The sequence below is a fragment of the Zygotorulaspora mrakii genome, chromosome 5, assembly GCF_013402915.1.
Source record: "Zygotorulaspora mrakii chromosome 5, complete sequence".
Lineage (NCBI taxonomy): Eukaryota > Fungi > Ascomycota > Saccharomycetes > Saccharomycetales > Saccharomycetaceae > Zygotorulaspora > Zygotorulaspora mrakii.
The window spans coordinates 35,131-60,370 of NC_050723.1; the positions used below are offsets into that span (position 1 = coordinate 35,131).

The 25,240-nt window shown below is 39.8% G+C and overlaps 12 protein-coding genes across 12 annotated transcripts; 9 read left to right on the plus strand and 3 right to left on the minus strand.

Annotated features, from left to right (window-relative positions):
* Nucleotides 1-804: 804 nt before the first annotated feature.
* HG535_0E00200 (uncharacterized protein) lies at nucleotides 805-2,553 on the plus strand (the record flags this gene model as incomplete). The annotated part of the gene is made up of 1 exon (XM_037288768.1): nucleotides 805-2,553. The coding sequence occupies one exon, from the start codon at nucleotides 805-807 to the stop codon at nucleotides 2,551-2,553; it is 1,749 nt and encodes a 582-aa protein (XP_037144663.1).
* A 932-nt stretch (nucleotides 2,554-3,485) lies between these two features.
* HG535_0E00210 (SDR family oxidoreductase) lies at nucleotides 3,486-4,250 on the plus strand (the record flags this gene model as incomplete). Its single annotated transcript, XM_037288769.1, has 1 exon — nucleotides 3,486-4,250. The coding sequence occupies one exon, from the start codon at nucleotides 3,486-3,488 to the stop codon at nucleotides 4,248-4,250; it is 765 nt and encodes a 254-aa protein (XP_037144664.1).
* Nucleotides 4,251-4,654: 404 nt separating this feature from the next.
* On the minus strand, nucleotides 4,655-5,356 carry PRE5 (proteasome core particle subunit alpha 6; the record flags this gene model as incomplete). Its single annotated transcript, XM_037288770.1, has 1 exon — nucleotides 4,655-5,356. One exon carries the CDS (start codon nucleotides 5,354-5,356, stop codon nucleotides 4,655-4,657), a length of 702 nt encoding a protein of 233 aa, XP_037144665.1.
* A 407-nt stretch (nucleotides 5,357-5,763) lies between these two features.
* On the plus strand, nucleotides 5,764-7,683 carry TGL3 (bifunctional triglyceride lipase/lysophosphatidylethanolamine acyltransferase; the record flags this gene model as incomplete). Its single annotated transcript, XM_037288771.1, has 1 exon — nucleotides 5,764-7,683. The coding sequence occupies one exon, from the start codon at nucleotides 5,764-5,766 to the stop codon at nucleotides 7,681-7,683; it is 1,920 nt and encodes a 639-aa protein (XP_037144666.1).
* A 27-nt stretch (nucleotides 7,684-7,710) lies between these two features.
* Nucleotides 7,711-8,490, minus strand: ELP6 (Elongator subunit ELP6; the record flags this gene model as incomplete). The annotated part of the gene is made up of 1 exon (XM_037288772.1): nucleotides 7,711-8,490. The coding sequence occupies one exon, from the start codon at nucleotides 8,488-8,490 to the stop codon at nucleotides 7,711-7,713; it is 780 nt and encodes a 259-aa protein (XP_037144667.1).
* Nucleotides 8,491-8,601: 111 nt separating this feature from the next.
* Nucleotides 8,602-9,987, plus strand: ZUO1 (zuotin; the record flags this gene model as incomplete). Its single annotated transcript, XM_037288773.1, has 1 exon — nucleotides 8,602-9,987. The coding sequence occupies one exon, from the start codon at nucleotides 8,602-8,604 to the stop codon at nucleotides 9,985-9,987; it is 1,386 nt and encodes a 461-aa protein (XP_037144668.1).
* A 310-nt stretch (nucleotides 9,988-10,297) lies between these two features.
* Nucleotides 10,298-11,227, plus strand: ERV29 (the record flags this gene model as incomplete). The annotated part of the gene is made up of 1 exon (XM_037288774.1): nucleotides 10,298-11,227. One exon carries the CDS (start codon nucleotides 10,298-10,300, stop codon nucleotides 11,225-11,227), a length of 930 nt encoding a protein of 309 aa, XP_037144669.1.
* An 899-nt stretch (nucleotides 11,228-12,126) lies between these two features.
* Nucleotides 12,127-12,705, plus strand: GLC8 (PP1-complex regulatory subunit GLC8; the record flags this gene model as incomplete). Its single annotated transcript, XM_037288775.1, has 1 exon — nucleotides 12,127-12,705. The coding sequence occupies one exon, from the start codon at nucleotides 12,127-12,129 to the stop codon at nucleotides 12,703-12,705; it is 579 nt and encodes a 192-aa protein (XP_037144670.1).
* A 2,236-nt stretch (nucleotides 12,706-14,941) lies between these two features.
* On the plus strand, nucleotides 14,942-16,099 carry HG535_0E00280 (RNA methyltransferase; the record flags this gene model as incomplete). Its single annotated transcript, XM_037288776.1, has 1 exon — nucleotides 14,942-16,099. One exon carries the CDS (start codon nucleotides 14,942-14,944, stop codon nucleotides 16,097-16,099), a length of 1,158 nt encoding a protein of 385 aa, XP_037144671.1.
* A 538-nt stretch (nucleotides 16,100-16,637) lies between these two features.
* On the plus strand, nucleotides 16,638-17,567 carry BGL2 (glucan 1,3-beta-glucosidase; the record flags this gene model as incomplete). The annotated part of the gene is made up of 1 exon (XM_037288777.1): nucleotides 16,638-17,567. One exon carries the CDS (start codon nucleotides 16,638-16,640, stop codon nucleotides 17,565-17,567), a length of 930 nt encoding a protein of 309 aa, XP_037144672.1.
* Nucleotides 17,568-18,034: 467 nt separating this feature from the next.
* Nucleotides 18,035-20,458, plus strand: NIP1 (translation initiation factor eIF3 core subunit c; the record flags this gene model as incomplete). The annotated part of the gene is made up of 1 exon (XM_037288778.1): nucleotides 18,035-20,458. One exon carries the CDS (start codon nucleotides 18,035-18,037, stop codon nucleotides 20,456-20,458), a length of 2,424 nt encoding a protein of 807 aa, XP_037144673.1.
* Nucleotides 20,459-20,731: 273 nt separating this feature from the next.
* On the minus strand, nucleotides 20,732-25,180 carry YOR1 (ATP-binding cassette transporter YOR1; the record flags this gene model as incomplete). Its single annotated transcript, XM_037288779.1, has 1 exon — nucleotides 20,732-25,180. The coding sequence occupies one exon, from the start codon at nucleotides 25,178-25,180 to the stop codon at nucleotides 20,732-20,734; it is 4,449 nt and encodes a 1,482-aa protein (XP_037144674.1).
* Between the last annotated feature and the right edge of the window lie 60 nt (nucleotides 25,181-25,240).

A 25,240-nucleotide genomic window follows, 5' to 3' on the forward strand; every position in this document is an offset into this window, starting at 1 on the left:
GTATACGAGTCATAAGAGCTCTTGCACTCACCAATTTGGGAAGAAGATCCACCTGGGAACTTCCCTTTTAGATCATCAAGGTTCGAAAAGAAAATGGTTGCAAAAGTTGTTATCTAAGAGTAGCGCTGCTCCAGAATGGATTCCCAGATTCTGCAGATTAATGGCAACAAACAGTACGTAGACTAAGCTCAATCCGGAAAAAAGTTTTTTTCTTCTGTTGCATAACCACACGCATTTTCTTTTACGTGCGAGTTTTCTTTGTAAAACCCTTTAGGTAATGCAAAGAATAGCGAGAAAGCCATCAAAAAACAATCACAAACCAGAATTGGAAATCAAAGTTATAACTTTATCTTCTGAACGTCAATCAAGAGTGATGGGCATGATACTGTTCATAGCGGATTTCCGTTACCGTTCTAGATAGATGCGGCGGCACTTCCGACTTCCGTTGGATCTCTTGCCGAAATGTCAATATATTGGCTGAGTAAGACAACGATAAGAAAAGTATACGCTATTGAATTTTAATCAACAGCCTTTTTAACCAATGTTATTGTACAATTATCTAATCAGATATTTGCTTAATTTTTGCACAAAAGAAAAGGATGTAAGTTAGCGATATCAATGACAGTATTGTTCGTTTGGAGCAGGTATGCTAAGCATTACCGAAGTGCCAATTTGATATCAAACAATGCAACATGGCAAATGTAGTCGATGTGTAATGCAGAAAGTGATGACTATATAAAGGACTGTTTCTGAGTGCTATGAACAACTTTTAACATATGAAGAAAAATAGCTACACTACCAAACATGAAGGTCCAATATTCTGTCGCTTTGCTGTATGCCTTATCATTGGCTAATGCTCATCCCATCGAGAAATTATGGAAGAGATTTACCTCCACTGAACCTTCAATGGATCAATTGGTGAATACAACATCGTTTGTGTACCCTCAGGTCGCTTCCAAAGAAGTGTTCCCAATGGATACCTGTAATGGTATTACTTTGGAAGATGCAACCATTGACCAATTGCAAGATTATTTCAATAGAGGAATCCTGTCTTCAGAAGATGTCGTCGGTTGTTATTTGGATCGTTATTTCCAAGTTAATCCTTACGTCAACGGTATCCTCCAAGTAAATCCAGACTGCCTATCCATCGCTAGGGAAATGGATCGCGAAAGAGCTGCCGGTATTGTGAGAGGTCCATTACACGGAATACCTTTCCTTGTTAAAGATAATTTTGCAACAAAAGACAAGATGGATACAACTTGTGGTTCGTGGATGCTACTCGGATCTATTGTACCAAGGGATGCACATGTCGTTTCTAAGTTGAGAGACGCTGGTGCGGTATTATTCGGTCATTCGACTCTTAGTGAATGGGCAGATATGAGATCCTCTAGCTATTCTGAAGGTTACTCGGCTCGTGGTGGACAGGCTCGTAATCCCTTCAACTTGACCTTGAACCCTGGTGGGAGTTCATCCGGTAGTGCAGGTGCAATCGCAGCTAATATGGCTATGTTTTCTCTAGGTACTGAGACTGATGGAAGTGTTATTGATCCTGCAACAAGAAACGGCATTGTCGGTTTCAAACCAACTGTGGGTTTGACTTCAAGGGCCGGGATTATTCCAGAATCAGAACATCAGGATACTGCAGGATCTCTTGCAAGGACAGTACGTGATGCTGTTTATGCATTTCAATACATGTGGGGTGAAGATGAAAGAGATGTCTACACCAGAAACCAAACCGGTAACGTACCAGAAAATGGTGATTATATCAGCTTTCTATCTAACAAAGATGCATTGAAAGGTGCTAGATTCGGTCTCCCATGGCAGAAATTATGGACTCACGCTAGACCGGACCAAGTTGAGAGGCTTCTGGGCGTCATTCAGTTAATTGAGGAAGCCGGTGCCACCGTCTACAATAATACAGATTTCGGTAACCTGGATGTCATTTCAGATGATGGTTGGGACTGGGAAATGGGTGCTACGAATGAAAGTGAATTCACGGTTATCAAAGTTGACTTCTATAATAACATCAAATCCTATCTTAGCGAACTTGAAAATACCAATATTAGGTCTTTAGAGGATATCATTGCATATAATTATGAATTTAGTGGTACTGAAGGCGGTGAACCTGGCGTTCATCCTGCTTTTTCTTCCGGGCAAGATTCTTTCTTGGATTCTTTGGCCTGGGGAGGTGTTCAAAATGAAACCTATTGGCAAGCTGTTGAATTCGTTCAACGGAGTTCCAGAGATGAGGGTATTGACTATGCTCTAAACTACACGGACACAGCTACTGGAGAAAACTTCAAATTAGATGGCCTGTTAGTGCCAAGTGGGCTTTCTATTACTTATCAACAGGCGGCTAAGGCAGGATACCCAATGATAACTTTACCAGTCGGACAGCAATCTAATGGGAGACCATATGGACTCGGTATTATGCAATCACAGTGGCAAGAGCCTAAGTTGATTAAGTACGGGTCGGCTATCGAAGACTTATTGCAATACAAAATCAAACCACAATTCTACGACTATTTGGCCAAAAATGTTCCTGTTTATTAGACATTTATGCTAAAACTGAATCAATACCCCAAACTCTTTCATATTCGTTGAGAGACCATCAACTAGCCCAACTATCACCTTGCTTGTGATGAGTTATAGCAGACCCATAATACATTTGTTATTAAGCACGACTTGTAGGCAGTCTTTAATGTTAGAAATGATGCAAAATATGCCACAACAGTCTGCTTAATAAATCTGTACCTTAATTAATTAGTGACATGAAATCCCGCTAATGCGGTACATTTAATATAATTGTTCTGTACGCATCATGCAGCTAGTGTATTGCTCATTCCTTTACCCTGGCATCATTGTACTATATCTGATTAAAGTCAGAGAGCCACTTTGAGTTTTCTATGTAGTAAATACTCATAAAGAAGCGCCGTGATGTTTGGTAACTAAAATCATGTAAAACCCACTTCGAATTTTTATATTGAGAAAAAAAGTTCTGCGCTGAACTCACAGTTCTATATACGAATCCACATATATTTCAAGATACCACACACTCGAATTAAAAAGGCAGGATTACTAATAATGAAATGCAAAAACAAGTCGTGAGTCTATAACAAATTTCAGGTGAAATCAAATCAACCAAGGAGCTTTTGCCTCTTATCAGTATTTAGAGAACATTTATGCCAATGACTGTTTTTCTATTTCTTTCTCGTAATAAGGCTCGTATCTGATATTGTCGCAATCAAGGCGACTTTGTTTTGAATATTCTCGCATTTTAATTGAGCGTCTTTTACGCGCTACGAAACTTTCTCAATCCTCAAATGTTCAAGAATAGTAAAGGCACATATATGTATGTCGGCATCGACATGTGATGAAAGTTGGTAAGATTTTAAAAAAATGATATGCTATTAGACTTGAGATTTGCTTCAGGAATAAGTTTACTATTTACTTGAGGTGAGCGAGATCAAAGGGTTTTGAGAGGAATGACGAAAGTGGTTTTAGTAACAGGAGTTTCCAGAGGCATTGGAAAGTCTATTGTGGAAACGATAATAAAGTTGGATGATGAAATAATTGTTTATGGTATTGCACGCTCTGAGCCTCCTTTAAAGGAATTGAAGCGAAAGTACGGAGGAAGGTTCTTCTATGTTGTTGGAGATATCACAGATGACAGTGTGCTAAAGCAGCTTGTTGGTACTGCGGTTGAAGGCCATGGCAAGATTGATTCCCTGATTGCCAATGCTGGCGTTCTAGAACCAGTCCAAAATGTTAATGATATTGTCGCCAGTGAATGGAAGCAGCTATTCAATATAAATTTCTTTAGCATTGTTTCCTTGGTATCGATTGCTTTGCCTTACTTGAAAAAAACACATGGTAACATCCTTTTTGTCAGTTCAGATGCGAGTGACACCTATTTTAATTGTTGGGGGGCGTATGGGTCATCCAAAGCTGCATTGAATCATTTTGCAATGACTATTGCAAATGAAGAGAAAGATGTCAAGGCACTTGCCGTTGCACCAGGTATTGTTGATACGCAAATGCAAGTTGAAATAAGAGAGAACTTTGGGCCAAAATCAATGTCAGAGCAGTCACTCAAGCTCTTTACCGGACTAAAGGAAGATAATCAGCTTCTCGACAGCTCTGTTCCAGCAACGGTTTACGCTAAATTGGCCGTAAAGGGCATACCGGATGCAATTAATGGACAGTATTTGAGCTTCGATGACAAATCCTTACAAGATTTTGCTAAATAATGTAAGTGTCTGTGCCTTAGCGCCGTTAAGACCGCGTATAAATTTAACCAGGAACGGCCAAGTATAGCAAAATCGGAGCAATAATTGCCATTTGCTTATTCGACGTACCGATCTCCCAACAAGTGTTCAGATATTATATATTCTTGCAGTTTATGTTTTATACCTTGTTTAGAGATTTCGTTCAGAAAAAGTAGAAACTCATGAAAAACGTGAAAAACGTGAAACACACAGGGAACTTCAAATTTTAATGACCCGCTCTCTCTCTTCCGCAACTTCGTTTCCATTCATTGAGTTTATAAAAAAATCTGTCTACTTAGCGCTCAAAGAAGGTGTGATATTTACGGTTGCAAATCGGTGCCACCGCGTTATAAGCGCATGCACTTGGAAACTAACTAAAAGGTACTTTATAGATATGGCGCCACTGAGTCACCGTCATATTGCGTAAATGGAAGATTTTCACCAACTATCGCTATCGATAAATTGCTGTTGCTCAGAGTTTCATCCTTCAAAGACTGTCTTAAAGCTTCTACGCCTAACTTAATCAGCTCCTCCGGATCTTCGATCTCTAAGTACTTCTCCAGCGTCCTTTCTAAATATGTCTTGGCACCTTGCGAGCGCGCACCAATGGCCGATCCATATAGTTCTAACGTGTTACCAGAAGGCTGGAATTCTAACAGATGGGGCCCACTACGATCGTACCCAATAATCAGCAAACCAACACCATATGGTCTACCTCCGTACGACTGTGTATTCTTTTGGGCCTTATCAGAAAGCATGTGCCCTGCCTTTTCGACAGACAAGTCTCTATTAAATACCATGCGAGAGTAATTACACTGCTGCCTCAAGTAATTGCTCAGAACACGGGCATCTGGTGCAAGCCCCGCCAACGATAAACCCAGGTGCTCGTCGCATCTAATAATTTTTTTCTGGTACGATGAGAGTTCGTCTGCATTTCTCTTCAGGGCTACCAGCACTGCATACTTCTTGGACCTCAGACCAACCGTTACACTTCCCTGTTTGATAGCTTCTAGAGCATATTCCACTTGGAACAGTCTCCCAGTAGGTGAGAACGTAACCGTATCCCCATCATAGTTGTTCCTGAACATTATCCTACCCCCAAATGCTTCGAATTATGGCTAATGAAATTCTGCTCAATTCCTTTTACACGCTACTCGTTCTAGCACCGTGGAGACGTTAAGTGTTTAAAGCGCCAGGGTACACCGAGGTTTGCCACCTTAAAAGCCATTAATATGTTTTGGGAATTCTAAAGAGGGCACTTTCAAAAAACCAGAGTTCGTTTGACGCGATAAAAACCGTCAAAAAACTCGTCACCAGTGATATTTCCCAAACGTCACTAGAACGTTTCTAAACCCGTTCCATTTCGATTTAAACAGACAAAGTGATGTCTCCGTCTTTTTACCCCTAAGGGAGAAAGCAGAGGGGAGGGAGGGCACCAGATGTGAGGGCCTTCAGCCCTAATCAGGGTCGCTTTTCAAAGCCCTAACTTAGGGCAATGACCGTTTCTGCTGGTTCCCATTCTTGTTCTTGTTCTGGCGGCTCGGTGGGTCTGACAAAACGTTGTGGACACACAAAAGAGCAGAAAGATGTGACAGATGGATGCACTATACATAGTGAAGTCAGTCCACGGGAAGGTGCGAGAGGGTCTAAAAGTGCTCTTACAGCTACTAGCATGTTTCAGAACTGTATCTTGAGTATCTTCTATGCCACATTGGACCATATACCTGCTGTGGTGTGGCAGGTTCTGCATTTAATATCGGACATTTATTTATTCTGGGTTTATAAGCTGCTGAACTATCTGCGCCCAAATTCACGAGTGTTGTACCACGAGGCAAGCAAAGACTTGGCTCATTGCACCACGTACGCAGAATGGCATACCAAGGCGGCAACAGTTGACGAGATAACTGGGGCCAATCTCTGGAGAAGGAATTTCTTTTCAGGCAGATACGACTTCAATTCGGTGCTGGAGCAGCACGCATACCTGCTAGCGGCTTTAGAAAGCAATAATATTGAAGCAATCAAGGACAAGTTCTCCACGACAGGACCGTCTATGCTGCGGAATTTCGCTGGAATTGTGGACAGGAGACTCTTCACCAAATCCTTGATAGGAACCAAAGTACTCATCGAACAGTACTTGGAAAGGGTGATTGATGGCCTAGACCTGCTGGATGCAGCTGGCACACCTACAACTTTTTTCCAGAGGTGTAAGCTTTCACTGGGCACCACGGCGCTTATTTTACAAGGTGGATCACTCTTCGGAATGTTCCACTTAGGAGTCATCAAAGGTTTGCTGGATCAAAATCTCATCCCCAATGTTGTCAGCGGCAACTCTATGGGAGCCTGCATTGCAAGTCTCTTTGCAAGCATGTCCAATCAAGATTTAGCTGGTCTCTTGTCTGGTGAGAATATTATTAATATGATTAAAATGGATGTTGAATTACTAAGAAGCTGCGGGTACGGCAATGTTGATCAGCATTTAAATTTAGGCTCTCTGATACAAAACCTGATTCATCATGGGTATTCTCAAGACATTTACCTTTTTATTCAATTCGTGCTAAAATATATTGTCAAGGATTTAACTTTTGAAGAAGTTTTCCAAAAAACAGGTAAAGTGCTAAGCATCGTTATCCATCCAACAGATAAATCGTGCCCCAACCTGCTCAATTATGTCACATCCCCCAACGTATTGATAAGCTCAGCCATCCATTGCAGTCTTGGGTCTGGAGTAATATCGACAGATACGAAACTATTATGCCGAAATCTGGATAACGAAATCGTTTCATTTTTATCGGCAGAAAAGACTGAGGTTACAAAATTCTTAGCTCCCGAGAATGCCAGTGTATTGAATGAAGGCGAGAGTCCGTATACCAGATTAACCGAACTTTTCAATGTTAATAATTTCATAGTATCATTAGCACGGCCTTACCTAGCACCATTAGTTGTTAATGATTTAAAACATGAGATTAAAACTTCAAGATATTACTATTATAAACACTATCCAACGTCTCCTGGTGCGGTTGACCTTTCTGATCTTGGATTTCCCCAGATAAATTTCACAGAAATGGAACCCCTGGCATATAAATTCAAATATCATCTAGAAAGAAAGTTGAAAAATATAGCAACTATGGAGTTTAGACACAGAATGGAGGTTATGGATAATCTGGGTTTATTGTCATCTTGGATTAAAAGACTTACGATTGACGAAAAGACGCCGAGATCGGCAACAGAAATAACGATTGTCCCCAGCATGCGAAGTTTGTCCTTAACGAGAATAATTGAAGGTCAACTTGGCAACATCCCATACGGTATTACTTGCGGTGAGCAATGCACTTGGCCAGTTCTCTCACTAATCAGAACCAGAACATCTGTAGAATTCAAGCTTGATCAGATTATCAGGGACAGGAAAATAAACTAAAACCATCGCATGCTATATCTATATAAATCACCTATAGAAAAGTCTTGTATTTTCTTTTTGATTGAAATATAGATACTCATTTTCTTGAACTTGGCAGTCAAGAGTATTCGCAGAACCACCTCTAGTAATCCTAAGACATCCTGTTACATCTTTTGCACGCCCTGTCTCCAATGGCCGTAAGGAAAGTATAGCCATTGATTTATAATAGGTGCAGGCTGTAAATCGAGATGCCTCGATACCATCCTTGGTTTCCTGGATTAGGGAGCGCAATTTTGTGGTCACTACTAGTAATTTGCATCGCCTCATTACCGGATTTATCAGTTTGCGATGTAGGTCATCGCTTGTTAACCCATCTAGCAGGGACAGAAGTATTTCGGGCTGCTCTAAAATAATGACCGAAGATTGATTGTCAGGAATGGATTTCAAAATATTGGAAAGAACTTTGTGATTTGGCATTCCTGAATTTTTGAGAACAAAGTCGGTGAGTAAATCAACTACTTTGTAGGATGATGGTGGAATCTTTATTTTTGAGAAGGCATTGGCAAAATATTTAGCATTGTGAATGAACGAAACCAAAGTTATGGGACCCAGATACTTCTTTGCAGGGGGCGATTCTGTTGTTTCATTGAATGAATTTGATACGCCCAGCGTCAGATCCTCCATTATTGCACTTATGAGCCAAAAAGGTGAAGTCACGGGAGCGGATGCAATTGATATTAGACTATGCGTCTCCTTAGAAAAGAGTGCACTGGAAATTACAGAGTTATCATCGAACACAACAAGGTCTTGCCTCTGGACATTTGTCATGTTGGATATGGAGGGGTTTCCACATTTTTAAAATTGGTGACTTTACTGATACCTAGTTTTTGTCCTTCCACCTTTTAAGTTATTAGTAAAGCGATGAAAAAGTAAAAGAAGATGAAAATCGAGAAAAAATTTTTCAAATTAACTTCACTACAGCTAGCCAGTTTGCAGGAAATAGAAAGAATAAAACGGGAAATGATGTTCACTCTTCCAGAATTAACAAGCGATATTACTGTCAAGGTAAACACTGAAGCCGAGAAATCTGCGGCAGTCCGCCGTCCAATTGAGCCAGTGGGCAGGTACTTTTTGCAACACGCTCAAAGAACATTAAGAAACCACACCTGGTCTGAATTTGAAAAGATTCAGGCCGAAAAGAATGTCAAGACTGTGGATGAAAGTACTCAGGATCCAGATGAGTTATTGTTCGACGACGAGCTTACCGATGAGTCATTGTTAACTCACGATCCTAGAGATTGGAAAACTGCTGATTTATATGCTGCTATGGGTCTTTCCAAATTACGTTACAGAGCTAACAACTCTCAAATCATCAAAAGTCACAGAAAACAAGTCTTGAAGCATCATCCAGATAAGAAATCTGCAGCTGGTGCCGGTTTAGAGCAGGATGGTTTCTTCAAAATTATTCAGAAAGCGTACGAAACCCTTACCGATTCAACCAAGAGATCCCAGTATGACTCATGCGATTTCAATGCCGATGTCGAGCAACCAAAGAAAGGGACCGAATATAACTTTTTTGAGGTCTGGGGACCTGTTTTCGAGGCTGAAGCCCGTTTCTCAAAGAAGCAACCTGTTCCATCTTTGGGAGATGTCAATACGCCAAAGAAAGAGGTCGAGCAGTTCTATTCTTTCTGGCACAGGTTTGATTCTTGGAGAACTTTTGAATTTTTGGACGAAGATGTTCCTGATGATTCATCAAACAGAGACCAGAAACGTTACACTGAAAGAAAGAATAAAGCAGCTAGAGATAAGAAAAAGACTGCGGATAATGCAAGATTGGTGAAACTGGTTGAAAGAGTCGCAAATGAAGATCCCCGTATCAAATTGTTTAAGGAGGAAGAAAAGAAGGAAAAAGAAAGAAAGAAATGGGAGAGAGACGCAGGTGCAAGAGCTGAAGCTGAGGCTGCCGCCAAAGCTGATGCTGAAGCTCGTGCAAGAGCTGAAGCGGATGCCGTTTCCGAGGCCTCTGCCAAGGCAGACAAGAAGAAAGCCAAAGAAACCGCAAAAGCAGCAAAGAAGAAAAATAAAAGAACCGTTCGTAATGCTCCAAAAGAAGCTGATTACTTTGGTGATTCTGATAAAGCTGCTGCCATCGACGAGCAAGTTGGTTTCATCGTTGAAACCGTTGATGATGAGCTATTAGTCGAAGTTTCAACTAAGATCAAATCTTCGCCATCTACTACCAAGGAAACTCTACAAGAAACTGCCGCTGCTTTATCCGGTTCTGGAAAACTACCAGCTAGCGTTTTACCTTACTTTTTATAGACATTTTATATCTCAAAGTATTGGATAGAATTGCTTAACAAGCTATGTTTTCATTTAGCCTGATTGACGCACCAGATATTTAAGTTTGTCCGGTTCCTAAAGTCCTCTGGCTTTCCCGGACACCTCCTAACGCCAACGCAGAAGGAAATTGGAGGACATGCCAAAATTCTAAACTGAAAGTATACGTTTTAGGTTTAATGTAAGAGATCAAACATCGATCTGGATATACTTTCGTGTGACAATCGATCAGTAAATAATTGTCCTGGTCAACTTCGGTAGTGCTTGTTCAAGAAAGCAGCATCATCTGATAATGTCGTACAGAGGGTCATCGAACATGCTAAATGGGACGGGGCTACCTAATCGTCAGGGAAACCCATATGCTTCAGGTGGCCAAGGTCAAAGGCGGAGCTCACAAGGCGTTAATCTAGGTCAATGGAAAAAATCGTTTGAGATATACTGCAAAAAAATAGAAGATTTAACTGATCACCCTTTGGCTCAAAAATTGAGACCATATATTCCGGGTATTTCAAGATTTTTCATAGTCGCCACGTTCTATGAGGACTCTTTCAGAATAATTTCTCAATGGTCAGACCAGATATTCTTTCTTCATAAATGGAAGCGCTACCCATACTTTTTTGTCGTTTTATTCCTATTATTGGTAACTATCTCAATGACAATTGGTGCAACTCTACTGGTTTTCAGAAAACATACAGTGCATGCCACCGGAACGCTTTGCGCATGCATCATCTTCCAGGCTTTGATTTACGGACTATTTTCCGGATCGTCATTTATTTTAAGAAATATCAGTGTTATAGGTGGCTTGTTAATCGCATTCAGCGATTCTATCGTTCAAAACAAGACGACTTTTGGTATGTTACCGGAACTTAACAGTAAAGATGGCAAACAGAAGGGGTATTTACTCCTGGCCGGTAGAATTTTAATTGTTTTGATGTTTATCGCATTCACATTCAGTAAATCATGGTTTACTGTGATCTTAACCATCGTTGGCACTGTTTGTTTTGCTATCGGTTACAAAACCAAACTCGCATCGATAATGTTGGGCTTAGTTTTAACATTTTACAACATTACCTTGAATAATTACTGGTTCTACGATAAGAGCCAAAGGGACTTCTTAAAATATGAATTTTACCAAAATTTGAGTATTATTGGTGGCTTGCTACTGGTCACGAATACAGGTGCAGGCGAAATATCATTTGATGAGAAAAAGAAAATTTACTAGTCAGACACAAGACATCATTATGAATTCTTTGATTGAACAACTAACAAAAAAGAATATCACCAAAAAGTTGGAGACCGACACTTCCGAGTCACACAGAACAAGGTAAGAAGGTATCCTACGTTCAGAAGCATAACAATCTATTTCCTATACAGCATATATTTATATAAGAAAAGAAGGCACCTATGTTTCAATGGCGATAAATTCTTGTTTCACCCACTGCCAGATGATGAAAACAGGTGCAATCTTACTTCTTTACGCTAAACACACGATTTTCAAAACTCCCCCAACTCGTTGACAGTTTGCTTCTACCTAGTATAACGCCCTGAATTTGGGCTAAAGGTCGGAGACTTGCTGAAGGCCCCATTTAACGCCTTGATAGTATTCATGGAAGAGCTTACAGAAATTTCTCTCTCCTCTTCTCTTGAAATTCTTGCGTTTTTAGGGAGTTTTCCATGTTGCTACTTGTTAGTTGATCGAGCAGCAAGATAGAAGGTAATATAAAGTATATACTTGGGTCAATACGCCATGTGAAGAATTGTCAATTCAATAGAACCAGGATTGATTTTTCTATGTGCTTAGTATCAAGTTATTGTACCGCGTCTGAAAGTAGCTTGTAAGAATTACGAGAAACGGAGGACATTAGTTGGTTATATATCTTGCGATCGATACTAGCAGTGTATACCTCCAGTGTGAATCATTCGGTTGTAGCTGGTGAGTGAGTAGCACTTTTGTATTCGATCTCACTAATGACGTCGTGCCACTGTGAAATGCAAACGGGGGATGAAAATATCCCCTAGTAAGCGGACTAATAAGATATTATACCTCTCTACAGTTTTTAAATGAAAAGCCAGAAAGCTTTGCAGTCTTCTGTTTAATAATTATCAAGAGATTTATTCACAATGGGTGGTATATTGAAGAATCCTTTACCCCAGGAGCAAAATGCCGTTGATGCAGAGGAGTCTATTGCAGATTTTAGGAAACAAGTGTACGAAAATACTCAACTGAATGCGCAGTTGACCTCAAGTAAAGGAGGAGGAGGATCAATAAGTGGTATGAAAAATCTACCTAAGGACATATTATCACTGAAACACCAGCAGGAGGCAGAAGAACAACTACAATGGAATCAAAGGAACTTGGATGAAAATGAGATCACGAAAAAACAATACCAAGATATACATGTGGATGAACCGAAGACTCCGTATCAAGGTGCCGTTGACCCGGAAGGAGAATATTATAAAGCCGATGATGAAGTGGACCTTGATGACTTTAGCCTTGGCGAGGCGGAGTATAAAATGAACGATAACAAAGAAGCGGATTTTGCAATTCAAGACCCCAAACCGACACCGGATTCGAGCAAGTCACAGGATGAACTCGACGCCGAAGAAAAACACAGGCGATTCCAGGAAATGAGAAAAAAGCATTATAACATTAAAGAAGCATTGCAAGAAGGAAGTCTGTCAGAAGATGAAGAGACATAATCCCATAACTTTTCACGATTTAGAGTTGCCATTATTCATAGAAAATAAATACTGAAATACCTCAATTAACGACTTAGGAGAGCTGCGCATGGATTCAATGTGTTGTAAAAAAGAACAACTATCCGTCGCAACTTATACATCTAGTACTTATATACTTGTTTTTGTACACAGAGCCAATTTACTCCTCACAAATACTAAGAAGGATTATGCGCTGACTTTCAATGCGAAGGATAGTCTCAGAGGCAGAAGAGTGGTCTGAAAGTCTTCGATTTGCTGTGAAAACAGACGTTCTTGAAAATTTCCGCTAAAAAAACTCTGCCACCAATATCTAACGTCAAAATATAGCAAATTTTTTCTTTTGTTAAGATATCTAACGGAGAGCCCACATTCCAGATTACAATATAGGCCCGGCGTGTGCACTTCCCCTTACTACTCGCTCTACAATCATGTATCAATAGAAACAAAGCCCATTTTGTAGTCATTTAGAATAGCGGCGGACTATATATCTATACCCGTTTCAATCATAAAAACATCAATCACTAATTTGAGTACATAATCGTATGCAGATGTCAATTTCGTCATCAATAAGAGATACAACTAGCGAGCAACCATTTTAAATACAAGAGTAGATGTGGTTCTCCTAATAAACTTTGTCATAATGTGTAACAATTAGGGTGGAGACCTACTTTAAATAAACCGTGTGAATACGCCTTCACTGGCATATTACGATCTACATTCATGCTCCCTTGTACTAGAAACAGTTAACAGGATGGGCGCGCGGGAAAAGCTTTCAAGTAGTGGAGAGCAACGACATATATGAAATCGAACGGCTTTATGATACATAGCAGCAGGGTTCAAAACAAGCTGCCATGAAAATTTAGAGTATGTCTTCACTATTGTAATTGAACTTTGTTTAATGGATGACTGCAGGTTGCTTCATTTCAATTTTTTTCCCCATATTTATATCCGTGTTGATCTAACCTTAATTTGCTGACTCAATTGTGCCACATCAAACAAGATTTGTGTTCTGGTGAGATTCCGTTCTCAAGCCTGAAAATATCTGAATTTCCGTCGCTAGAGGTATACTCCAAGAGCTTCCTCAAAGTATCGTATGTCCCCTTTTGATCCCAGGATAGTGATATGTCCTAATAATAGACCAATTGCAACCAAGAGCTCTATCAGAAACAATTACAGTTGTGGGGGTATTATTGTACAGCCATATAGTGGGTAGACGTGACTCGTTGGTTAGTACGCTGGTGATGAGCGGCAGCACTAAATCTGGTGGAAGGTGCACACTAGAACAACACAATTGATCGAGATAATACAATTTTACTGTAATAGGTTTATTGAAAACCGAAAACAATGACAATTAATTTGCGTAGATTTCATACACTGTGAGATAAATATCAGGATCGGTAAAAGTAATGCCAAGGTATCACCAAAATGCGGAATACAACGACACGTACAAGTCTAGCTACTGAAGATATATGTTGCTCACACTAGAACTAGTCCTTCAAGTTGTAACACAGGCAACAAAAGTGGGTCACAGTAGTAGTTGCTCCGAAAAATGTTTTCAAGATGCTGAGTCCACAGGAACTCTCAAGATACATGATTCTTGAACCTTGTGGTTGGATTTACAATGAAATCGACATTTGCTTTATTACGTTCATGGGAAATGCCCTAAATGCTGCAAAATATTGAAGAGATCCAAACTGGGCTGAATTTTCATTGAGCGAGACACATTGCCTCGATAAAAACCATGAAACATTTCATGCAGAGGGAATTCCAAATTCCGTTAGTTTTGAAAGAACTTTTCCGGAAACTGCAATATGTATACCCACTGTGCAACATATTGTACCACAATGAGAAAAGAACAATTTGGCATTCTTCAACCGTAATTAAAAAGTGTCTCTTCAGCCGAAAAAGCGCATGAGTGTTCTGTAGAAAGTGTCTAAAACTTTAAAAAAAAATGCAAAACAAGGTGACTAGTGGGTCATAGAACTTTCATTAAATTATATGTGGTCAAATGCTCTATGCGTTCGAGTAGGGTATTCCGTATCTTTATTCATTTTTGTATGAGAATGCCTGTATCGTGTATTACGAAATAGTCAAATCTGATATCAGAAATAAAAGAAAACTGAAAAAATAATTAGCATCACGATGCCATGAAGCACACTAATTTCAACGAGCCAAGACTTCATTCGTAGCAAGACATAGTGTATTCAAAAACTTGAATATGGCTGCAACAACAAATACCAAGAAGCAAGTCACAAAAAATCGCGTGAAAAAGCCTGTAACGAAGCCAAAGAAAAGCGAGAAATCAAGAAAAAATATTAAAGTTTCATCTAAATCTGTCAACTACACATTATGCATTCCAACTACTATCCTGTCCAACTGCAAAAACTTGAGTCAAGTAACGTACGCCGTTTACCAGGTTGCCAAAGCGGCCATCATGTTCAATGTGGGGGAAATTATTGTTCTTGATCTCGGAGACAATGCCAACGCCAAAAATTCGTCCACTAGCAAAGAAAAGCTTTCAGATGCTATGTTGATCGCATCTCTCCTACAGTTTTTTGTGACGCCACCTTACCTTGTGAACTCAATTTTCAAAAAACAGTTTAGAACGTATTACAAGGAGGCCTCCAAACTACCAAGGCTTACAGCATTGCCGTTCGTGCGATTCTTGGGCGAAGATGAGGCTCGCTACAGGGAGGGCCTAGCTATCAGGATGGAGAAAGTGGCTAACGATGCTGACAAGTCGAAAAAGACGAAAAAAGCAAAAGAATTCAAACAGACCAAATTCATAAATATAGGAAAAGGCACGGTACTGGAGCTGAAGACCCAATTGGTGCCCGTGAATGTCCGAGTCACGGTTGACACTCTTGAGAAAAAAGTCGTCTCACCACAGGAGGCATACGGGGACTTTGTTGGTGCCAAGGCCTCCTATGGGTATCACGTGAGAGTAGCGAAATCCTTCGGAAGCATTTTCACCGAGTGCTCCTATCCACAAGGCTACACCCAAGCAGTCTACGTCAACAGCGGTGACTATTACTACAACGAAAAGTTGAAAAAATATCACAAGCTGGAAACGAAGCTACCGTACGTCGAAAAAATTATCAAGCAGGCCCCCAAACCTCCCGCTGAGATGCATTCGGAATCGAACCCGGTTGCCGACCCACTCGAGACCGCCCGTCCTGCTAACCTCTTGCTACTCTGCGGCAAATGGGATCACGTCAAGAAGAGCTTCGAGCGCTCGAAGGATCAGTTCGAAGGCTGCGACGGACCCCATCAGTTCTTTGACGCTCAACTCGAATTACCCGGAGCCGTGCCCCAGGGTAACATAACTATTCCGGACAGCTGCATGATCTCCCTCTCCATCATAAGTGCTCTGTAGGTTGCATTCCACCTGGATGCCATTTGAATAAGCACTGACTGCAATGTATCTTGAAATATCGCTAAACTACTATGTATTACTATGTCTAATCATGTCTGCACCAGAGCACCGCACCAAGCACACCTGCCTCGCTCTTTTTATTTTTAGAAATATTTCTGTTCCAAAAACGAAACAAAGAAAACAAAAAAAAAGAGCGAAAACGATCTCGAATGGGAACACAGCGTACTGGCAGGATCGCGGGATCGCGGAATTCTGAGAACATGTCAGGAGGGGCAAACGAAAATTTGAAGTTTTATATACATTAAACATGTTTATTTCGTTTCGATTATACACTTGTTGGAATTGTTTATACTCCTGGTGTTTGTTATAGATTTAGTTTCCAGCAGCTTATCAAGAATTCTCAATCGTTATTAGAATCGAGAAATCCATTGTAAAGTGATACGTTCGTTTAAGCTTTTTGCAATTTGTATACTTTAAGTTTCGGTTTTGGATCAATTGCTGTACTCATTTTAGAATAAGGATTGATTGAATAAGAGCAATGCGTTTCTCTACTCTCGCTACGTCTTTAGTTTTGGCTGCCACACATGTCTCCGCAGTGGGTGAACTCGCTTTCAACATTGGTGTGAAGAACAACGACGGAACTTGCAAAAGTGTGAGTGACTATGAAAGTGAATTGAACATCCTGAAGGACTACACGCATACTGTGAAGGTTTACGCAGCATCAGACTGTAATACGCTGCAGAATTTGGGACCAGCCGCAGAGGCCGAAGGCTTCCAGGTTTTTGTTGGTGTCTGGCCAAACGATGATGCTCATTATGCTGCTGAGAAGCAAGCACTACAAGATTACCTACCAAACATCAGAAGTTCGACCGTTGCCGGCTTCTTGGTCGGTTCCGAAGCGCTGTATCGTGATGACATGTCAGCTTCCGATCTAGCTGACAGGATCAACGACATCCGTAGCACAGTTGAAGGTATTAACGATTCCCAGGGTAACTCCTATTCCGGTAAGCAAGTTGGTACCGTTGATTCATGGAACGTTTTGGTTGCTGGCTACAATGCCCCAGTCATTCAAGCAAGTGATTTCGTTATGGCTAACGCTTTCTCCTACTGGCAAGGTCAAACCATGAACAACGCTTCCTACTCGTTCTTTGATGACATTATGCAAGCTTTGCAAACTATCCAAAGCACCAAGGGCTCCACTGATATTACCTTCTGGGTCGGTGAGACCGGATGGCCATCTGATGGAACCAACTTTGAAAGTGCTTACCCCTCCGTTAACAACGCTAGACAATTTTGGAGAGAAGGTATTTGTTCCATGAGAGCTTGGGGCGTCAACGTTATTGTTTTCGAAGCTTTTGATGAAGACTGGAAACCAAATACCTCAGGTACTTCAGATGTCGAAAAGCATTGGGGTGTCTGGACCTCCGAAAACTCTTTGAAATATTCTCTAGATTGTGATTTTTCTTGAGCTAAAAGTTTAAATAAGAGTGCATGATAACAACATTTTCTCGAATAAATATGCCCGAATGTGTCTTGTACGATCCTATTTTTGTTCGCAACTCATCTGCCTTTCTGACAAAATTCCTCTTCATGCCCCTATTGGCAGGACGAATATATGTCACGAATTGCTGTGCTCATGATAGCGGTTTTATGTCGATACAAGATATTTCGTACATATATATATTAAAGAATCATACCCATATACTTTATGATATCTATAGCTTTTATCGCACTGTCTATTCAATCTTAAATCCTATCATCTACGTACAACATGACGTTATGAAACTTTTCGACAATCGTCGTAATGAAAAATTTTCTGCAGAAATATTTATAAGAAAAGGAAATCAGTGATGGCCTTTAGCTAGCTGAAGGTATTATTGTGCAGTAAACTTCGTTAGAAAGTTATACAATTGAGGAGCACACTGCAAGGACAACATGTCTCGTTTTTTTTCTGCCTCCTATGATTCTGATAGTGCAAGCTCGTCGTCCGAAGAGGACTTACTGTCGTCTTCCGATGAAGAATTATTAAGCTCTTCTGTTGAGGAAGAGGAGTCTGACGATTCCTACTTCAATGATTCGGAATCTGAATCTGACATAGATTCCGACGACTCTGATTCGAAGCCATATGGTCCTGATTGGTTTAAGAAATCTGAGTTTAGAAAAGGTGGAGGTAACAAATTCTTGAAGGGTGCTAACTACTCTGATTCTGGTGAATCAGAGGATGAAGGAAAGAAAGTTGTCAAGTCTGCGAAGGAAAAATTACTAGATGATATGCAAACTGTTTTCTCCAAGATTGACACCGCCGAAATGACACAGGATTGGATTACCATCTTGACTGAATTTGATAACATATCTCGTCTTTTGATCAGAGCTCAACAACAAAACTATGGTACGCCAAATATATACGTGAAGACTCTTGCACAAGTGGAAGATATTGTCGGCAAAACTTCCCAATCTGATATCAAAAACAAAGCTGTATCCAAAGCTTATAACACCACTAAACAAAGAGTCAAAAAAGCTGCAAAGGAAAACGAGGCTCTATTGACAAAATTCAGAGAAGACCCAGAAGCTTTTGATGGGGAGGCAACTGTTGAAATCGGGACATCCAATAGCGATGAAATCTCACAATACGGCAAAAAATCAATTAATTTATCATCCGTTGCCAGTGGCTCATCGGAAGCAGCCTTCTTTTCAGCTTTGCGTATTGTCATTGATTCAAGAGGTAAAAAGAATGTCGATCAAGCTGGCTTAGTCAAAACTGTTGAAGAGCTTTTAGAAACTGCGAAATCTTCATACGAGACTATTATGGCATATTTGACTTTGATTCCAATCAGGTTCGACGTCTCTGGTAGCATGTCATATCAACCAATAGAACAGTGGAAATTATGTTACAACGATACCATGAAATTTTTGACTCTCTTGGAAGAAAAAGTTGATACTTATGTTGTTAGTGAGCTAGCTCAACGCAATGAGTTCTTAGAAGAGGAGCCTGAAGCTGATGAGAATGGTGTTAAGAAAATAGTAGGCTCTGTTTTTGCTTTTGTCGAAAGATTGGACGATGAGTTCAATAAATCCTTGCTAAACACTGACCCTCATTCCAGTGATTATCTAGCTCGCCTAAGACAGGAACAAGATATCTACAATTTGATTCTCAGGACTCAGTTGTACTTAGAGGCAACAACTTCCGAAGAAGATCAAGAAAAAGTATTAGCTCGTCCTTTCGTGAAAAGACTAGATCACATTTACTATAAATCTACTTCTTTGATAAAAATAATGGAAAACAATGCGTGGAAGTCATTTGTACCACCTAATCCTTCCAAAATTACCCCTTTTACCGGAGAGGTAAATGACGAATATGCTATAAATTTGGTAGGAAAACTGTCCGAAAGCCTCCGTAAAAACAAAAATGGCGGTATACGCAAGCGTGCCATTTTGTACCATGTTTACTTCAGTGCTTTGAATATAGATTTCAACACAGCCAAGACAATGTTGATAAGTTCCAAAGTTCAGGCATATATTAATAACTCCGACCCCTCTTTGCAAATCCTTTTTAACAGGGTTGTTGTTCAACTAGGTTTAGCAGCATTTAAACTCTGTCTAATTGAAGATTGTCATCAAGTTCTAAACGAACTATTAGCATCTTCTCATCTAAGAGAAATTTTAGGCCAACAAACGCTTCAAAGAGTGACTGCAAACTCAACGTCCTCTAGTGCCGACGAACGTGAACAATTGTGTCTACCATATCATCAACACATTAACCTTGACTTAATTGATTTAGTCTTTATGACGTGTTCTCTTTTGATTGAAGTTCCGCAAATGACAGCTTTCTACTCCGGTATAAAGGTGAAGAGAATACCTTACTCTCAAAAGTCAATTCGTCGTGCTTTAGAGCACTATGACAAATCTAGTTTCCAAGGACCTCCTGAAACTCTAAGAGACTTCGTGCTTCACGCGGCCAAATCCATGCAAAAGGGAGACTGGAAAAAATCTATTGACTACCTCAGCTCCATTCCAACTTGGTCTCTGCTACCTAATGCTGAAAACGTGCTGACAAATCTTGGAGAAAGAGTTCAGATTGAGTCCCTAAAAACATTCTTCTTTATTTACAAACGATTCTATTCAAAGATTTCCGTTGACAAATTTTCAAAGCTTTTCAATCTCTCTAACGAAAAGGTCATTCAAATTTTAGAATCTGCAATTTCGGAATACGACATCAATACCAAGCTTGATGACTCGAAGGATTTTTTCATTGTGGAGAAAGGTGATGAGATTACGAAATTAGAAGAAGTTGCACTGAAGTTGAACAAGGAAGTCAAAATCGCGAAGGAACGATCAAACCCCTCTACAGCTCGCCGTTAGACGTTACGCGTTCCCATTGCTTTAAGTCAAAAGTAAGTTGATTGTTCGACGGTGGCATGCATACCTGTATATTACTCGGCTAATTTACCTGTATATATCATACGTATACATGGGGAAAATACATTGAATTTTAAAAAACCGACTCTTTCACGTTAAGCAAAATTAGCAGAGGATGTCTTACATAATGTAGCAATGAATTATTAGCAATTGAACCACTTTATTAAAATATAAAAAAATAAAATTTTTTACAAAAAGTCAATATATAATGGACTGTTATGCAAAGTCCTCACTTGCAATTCCCGACCTTGAACACATTTGTGTGAAAATGCCACCTTCCTCGAACAAGGCCTTTGGTGCATCAAACTCAGCGACCACACCATCTTCCAGCACCAAGACTCGGTCATAGCTTAAGATGGTCTTCAGTCTGTGTGCAATACATAAAATTGTGCAGTCTTTGAAAGATTCAGCGATTCTGGCTTGAATTTTTCCATCGGTTTCGTAGTCAACAGATGAAGTTGCTTCATCCAGAATTAAAATCTTCGTCTGACGAACCAAAGCTCTTGCTAGTGCCAAAATTTGCCTCTCACCGAGCGAAAAATTGAAACCTTCCTCTTCAACCTGTTGGTCGAGATGAAACTTATGCATGTTGGAATAACTTCCACTAGTATCCGGTTTCTGTGTTTTTATTTCCTCCAACTCATCGGAAACAATTGCACCTGCATTTTTTAAGGCATCCCATAGGCTCTCATCTGGACGTTCATTGAATGGATCCAGATTTTTTCGAACACTACCTTTGAAAAGCACAGGATCTTGCGGGATGATAGTCAAATTACGCCTTAGATCGAATAAGCCTAATTGTGAAATGTCAATGTCATCTATGGTGATCTTGCCTCCTGCCAACTCGTTAAGCCTATATAAGGCATTCATAATAGTTGATTTACCAGCACCAGTTCTTCCACATATTCCGACCTTTTCCCCACTTTTTATACTTACATTGAAGTCCCTCAAAACCAGAGGTAGACCTGGCCTATATGCAAAGTTCACGTCTTCAAATACAATCTCACCTCTTGAGGGCCAAGAATCTGGAGGGCAGGCCTCGGATTTCCTATAAGCAGCTTCGACGGGAAGATCTTCAGCATAAGAAACCATTCTTTCGGCACTGTTCATGTCATTTTCTGTTTGAGTGACAGCTCTAAGCAAACTATTCAAAAGACCCGGCAATTGTAGGACATAGGTAAGTAAAACACCCACAGATGAAGCTGATATATTAAACTGTCTTGTAACGCACAATAAAGTGATAATTAATGCAAATGCAACTGCCACTAAATCCAAAAACACTGCAACCCATCTTTGGAGAGCCACCAGCAAGTATGATGCTTCATTCATTCTGTTTATTAAGAAGTCCGTCTTCGCTAAAAATCTTTCCTGACTTCTATAGCATTTGATAGTTTCCATACCACTCAAAACCTCGTTAAGATTATTGTAAACGAACGACCGTTGAATTGCTTCTAGTCTTTTGACTTCTCTTCCTGTACTCTGATAATGATCTGATATGATCACAAACATGAAGGCCAGAAATGGTATTGCTATTGCAAACCAAGGAAGGTAAACAATACACAGTACGCAAACACCTACGATATTAGCAATTTGGGTCACTAGTAAACGCATACTTTCTGACATCTCATTATCCAAACTATCAGTATCTTTCGTAAACCTATTCAAAATACGCCCAATCGGGGTAGTGTCCAAAAAAGACATTGGGCTATGCAATACTCTTTTTACAGCCTGTAAATTGAGGCGCTTAGAAGCTTGAAGACCCAAGTAACACAGAAGCGTGAAAGCACCGTTCAAGAAAAAATAGGCACCAAAAACAAAGAACGAATATAATCCCATATAAAACGGAGTGGATCTATTAGTAAATTTGTTTTCTGTCCAATAACTTAACCATACGGAGGAGAAAAGTGTACAAAATGTTGACCCAATTATGCACACAATAAAAAGTGGAAACAGAAGAATACCAGATTTTCCAACCGCAGAAAAGAGATATTTTTTATAGATGGAAAGCTGAATACTGTTGACAGCTCTTTCTTCCCTCGTGGTTATATTACCGTTCACATGCTCTTCTGTAGATTTTTTACTCAATTGCCTTTGCAGGTACTCTATGTCTCGTTCTTGTGAGCCATTATTGGGCACACTTTTCGAGTTGTGCATGTTCTCATAAGTTTCCTTCTCGTTCTCCTCAGTTTTTATTTCTTGCTCATCTTCTTCGTTTGCTTCTTCTTCAGTACCTTGCGACATAAACTGGAGTAAATTAATCAAGGTTTCATTATGCATCTTTAGTTTTTCCAACGTCCCGATCTCAAAAGACCCATCGGTCCCAATAACAATAATACGATCAGCCTTTTCAATCAGGGAAAGTTGATGAGTAGCTAGTATTCTGGTTTTATTTTTTAATAGGCCCAATAAGCACTCATCAACAATATGTTTCCCCACACGAGAGTCAACCGCACTCAGAACATCGTCAAAAACATATATATCCTTATTTTTGTACACCGTTCTGGCTAAGTTGATACGTGCCTTCTGTCCACCTGATAATGTGATACCACGTTCACCAATTTCCGTCATATCGCCAGATGGTAATATATCCAAATCTGCTTCTAAAGCACAAACACGAACTATTTCTTTATACTTTTTTTTTTCATATGGGGACCCAAAAATTATATTATCTCTAACAGTAGCGTTTTGTATCCAAGGATAACCACAAAGAAGTAAATCTCCATTTATTTCGATGTGACCAGACGTTTTATTCATGAACCCTGCCATTGCATTCAAAAGAGATGTCTTACCCGTACCAATTGGGCCTGTGATAATGACGAATTCCCCACTTTTTACTTCGAAGTTCAAGTCCTTGAAACCATTAAAAGAAGAATTTGACTTTTCAAGATCTTCCTGAGATTTTTCTTTTGGTTCTTCTTTTGGTTCTTCTTTTGGTTCTTCCTTTGGCTCTTCCTTCGACTTTTTGTTCTTGTTTGACTTACTTTTGGCCGAAGCAGATTCTACCTTTTTCTTTTCCTCTAATGTATCAATTACCTGAAAATCCTCCCATTCAAAGGAAGCATTGTCCATCCTTAAAGCTACAGTGTCCGGCAAGTTACTATTTGAATTCGGTAAAAACTCATTACTTTTTTTCTCTTCCGGAGAATCAAGCAATTGTTGTAATCTGCCCAAACCTATAAACATATCAATACCTGTTGTGATTGCCAAAGGAAGAAAAAACATTTGTAAACTTAAAACCTGGAAAAGGGAAAGCGAGGAAAAAATATTTGCTGCACTCCTACCATCACGATTAGTTTGGTACATTGACAAAAAAGTTGCCAAAGATGAGAAACTTGGTAAAGATATACCTAAACCAATTAGTAAATTCCTAACATACAGCATCCTTCTCACTTTAACGACTTCTTTTCCCCTAATTGTCTTTATATCACTTTCATAAGCGTCCTCCCAAGCATAAAATTTAATCATCTTCATATTATTTAGTAGTTCTCTCATTCTAGTAACTCTAGCGTCAGTAAACATATTTGCATCAATTCTAAATTTTATAATATATTTTACCACGAATAAGCATGAGAAAATAGCAGCAAAAAAAATACCTATACCGACAAGAGCAATTGCTCCAACATTAACAATAAGTAGAACGATAACGATAGCAATGATTGCCGGGAAACCGGCTAAGAATGGTTGAAACGATAGACCAAACTCAATCCTTGCTAAATCAGTTGTTACAAATGAAGTAACTTTACCATTTGGATATTTATGCCTTGCATATGCTGATGCCTTAAACATTTTATTCAAGGCAGCTTTTGTCAGGACAGATTTGACTTGAACACCAAGCGTTTGAGAAGCTAGGAAAAAATGATTGAAAGCAAGACCATTAACAATCATCATTATGCAAGCGCCTATTGCGTAACCAACGCCGCTATTAACATGTAGACTGGGAGACAATGCTTTTTCTTGAACAAAATTGATTAATCGTTTGGTAATCATTGGATTGAAGGCCGATGCACAGTTCGCCAGATTAGCGCAAAACACCGCCCAAAGATACTGTTTTCTGAAAGTGAAAAATGTAGCCTTTAGGACAGTATTTTTCGGTAAATTAACATTATCAAAAATTTCATCCTCCGTGGCATTTGGGTGCTCTTTGATATACTCTTTTTTTGCCTTTTCGAAATAATAGTTCATATTTTTGTCAAATTGCGCGAACATAACTTCGATAGACAATCTTTCCTGCATTTTGAACATATCATTAGGCTGTATCGTTCTCTTGTATCCCGTTCGTACCGCTGGGAAAACCCACCAGATGAAAATTCTAGATAAAATATTAGCAGAAAAGATAGGAAACGACTTCCTTTCCTCATCGGACGGGATATGCGGTATCTTGCGGCTATGCAAGAATGAAAATAGCCGCTTTTGTGGGTAAATATCAGACTCAGTCACCCTTTCCAAATCATCAACATTCAAGAAAGTCTCAGGTCTGTTTCTGTTCACAATATACTCTCCTGTTGCATCAAGCCCCTCATCCTCATTGCTCTCCTTCAGTTTATATATATCTCCCTCGCTGTAATGTGTCGAAGAAGAGCTGCGAGAAACAGAAGCACTGTTGGTCTTGGCAGCTATTTGTACTTGATCATTCCCGTCCTTTTTATTCCATACCGGGCTCACCATATTATCACAAGAACGCACACTCCGCAACTCCAACAACCTGGTTCAACCTCCAGGTTCTCG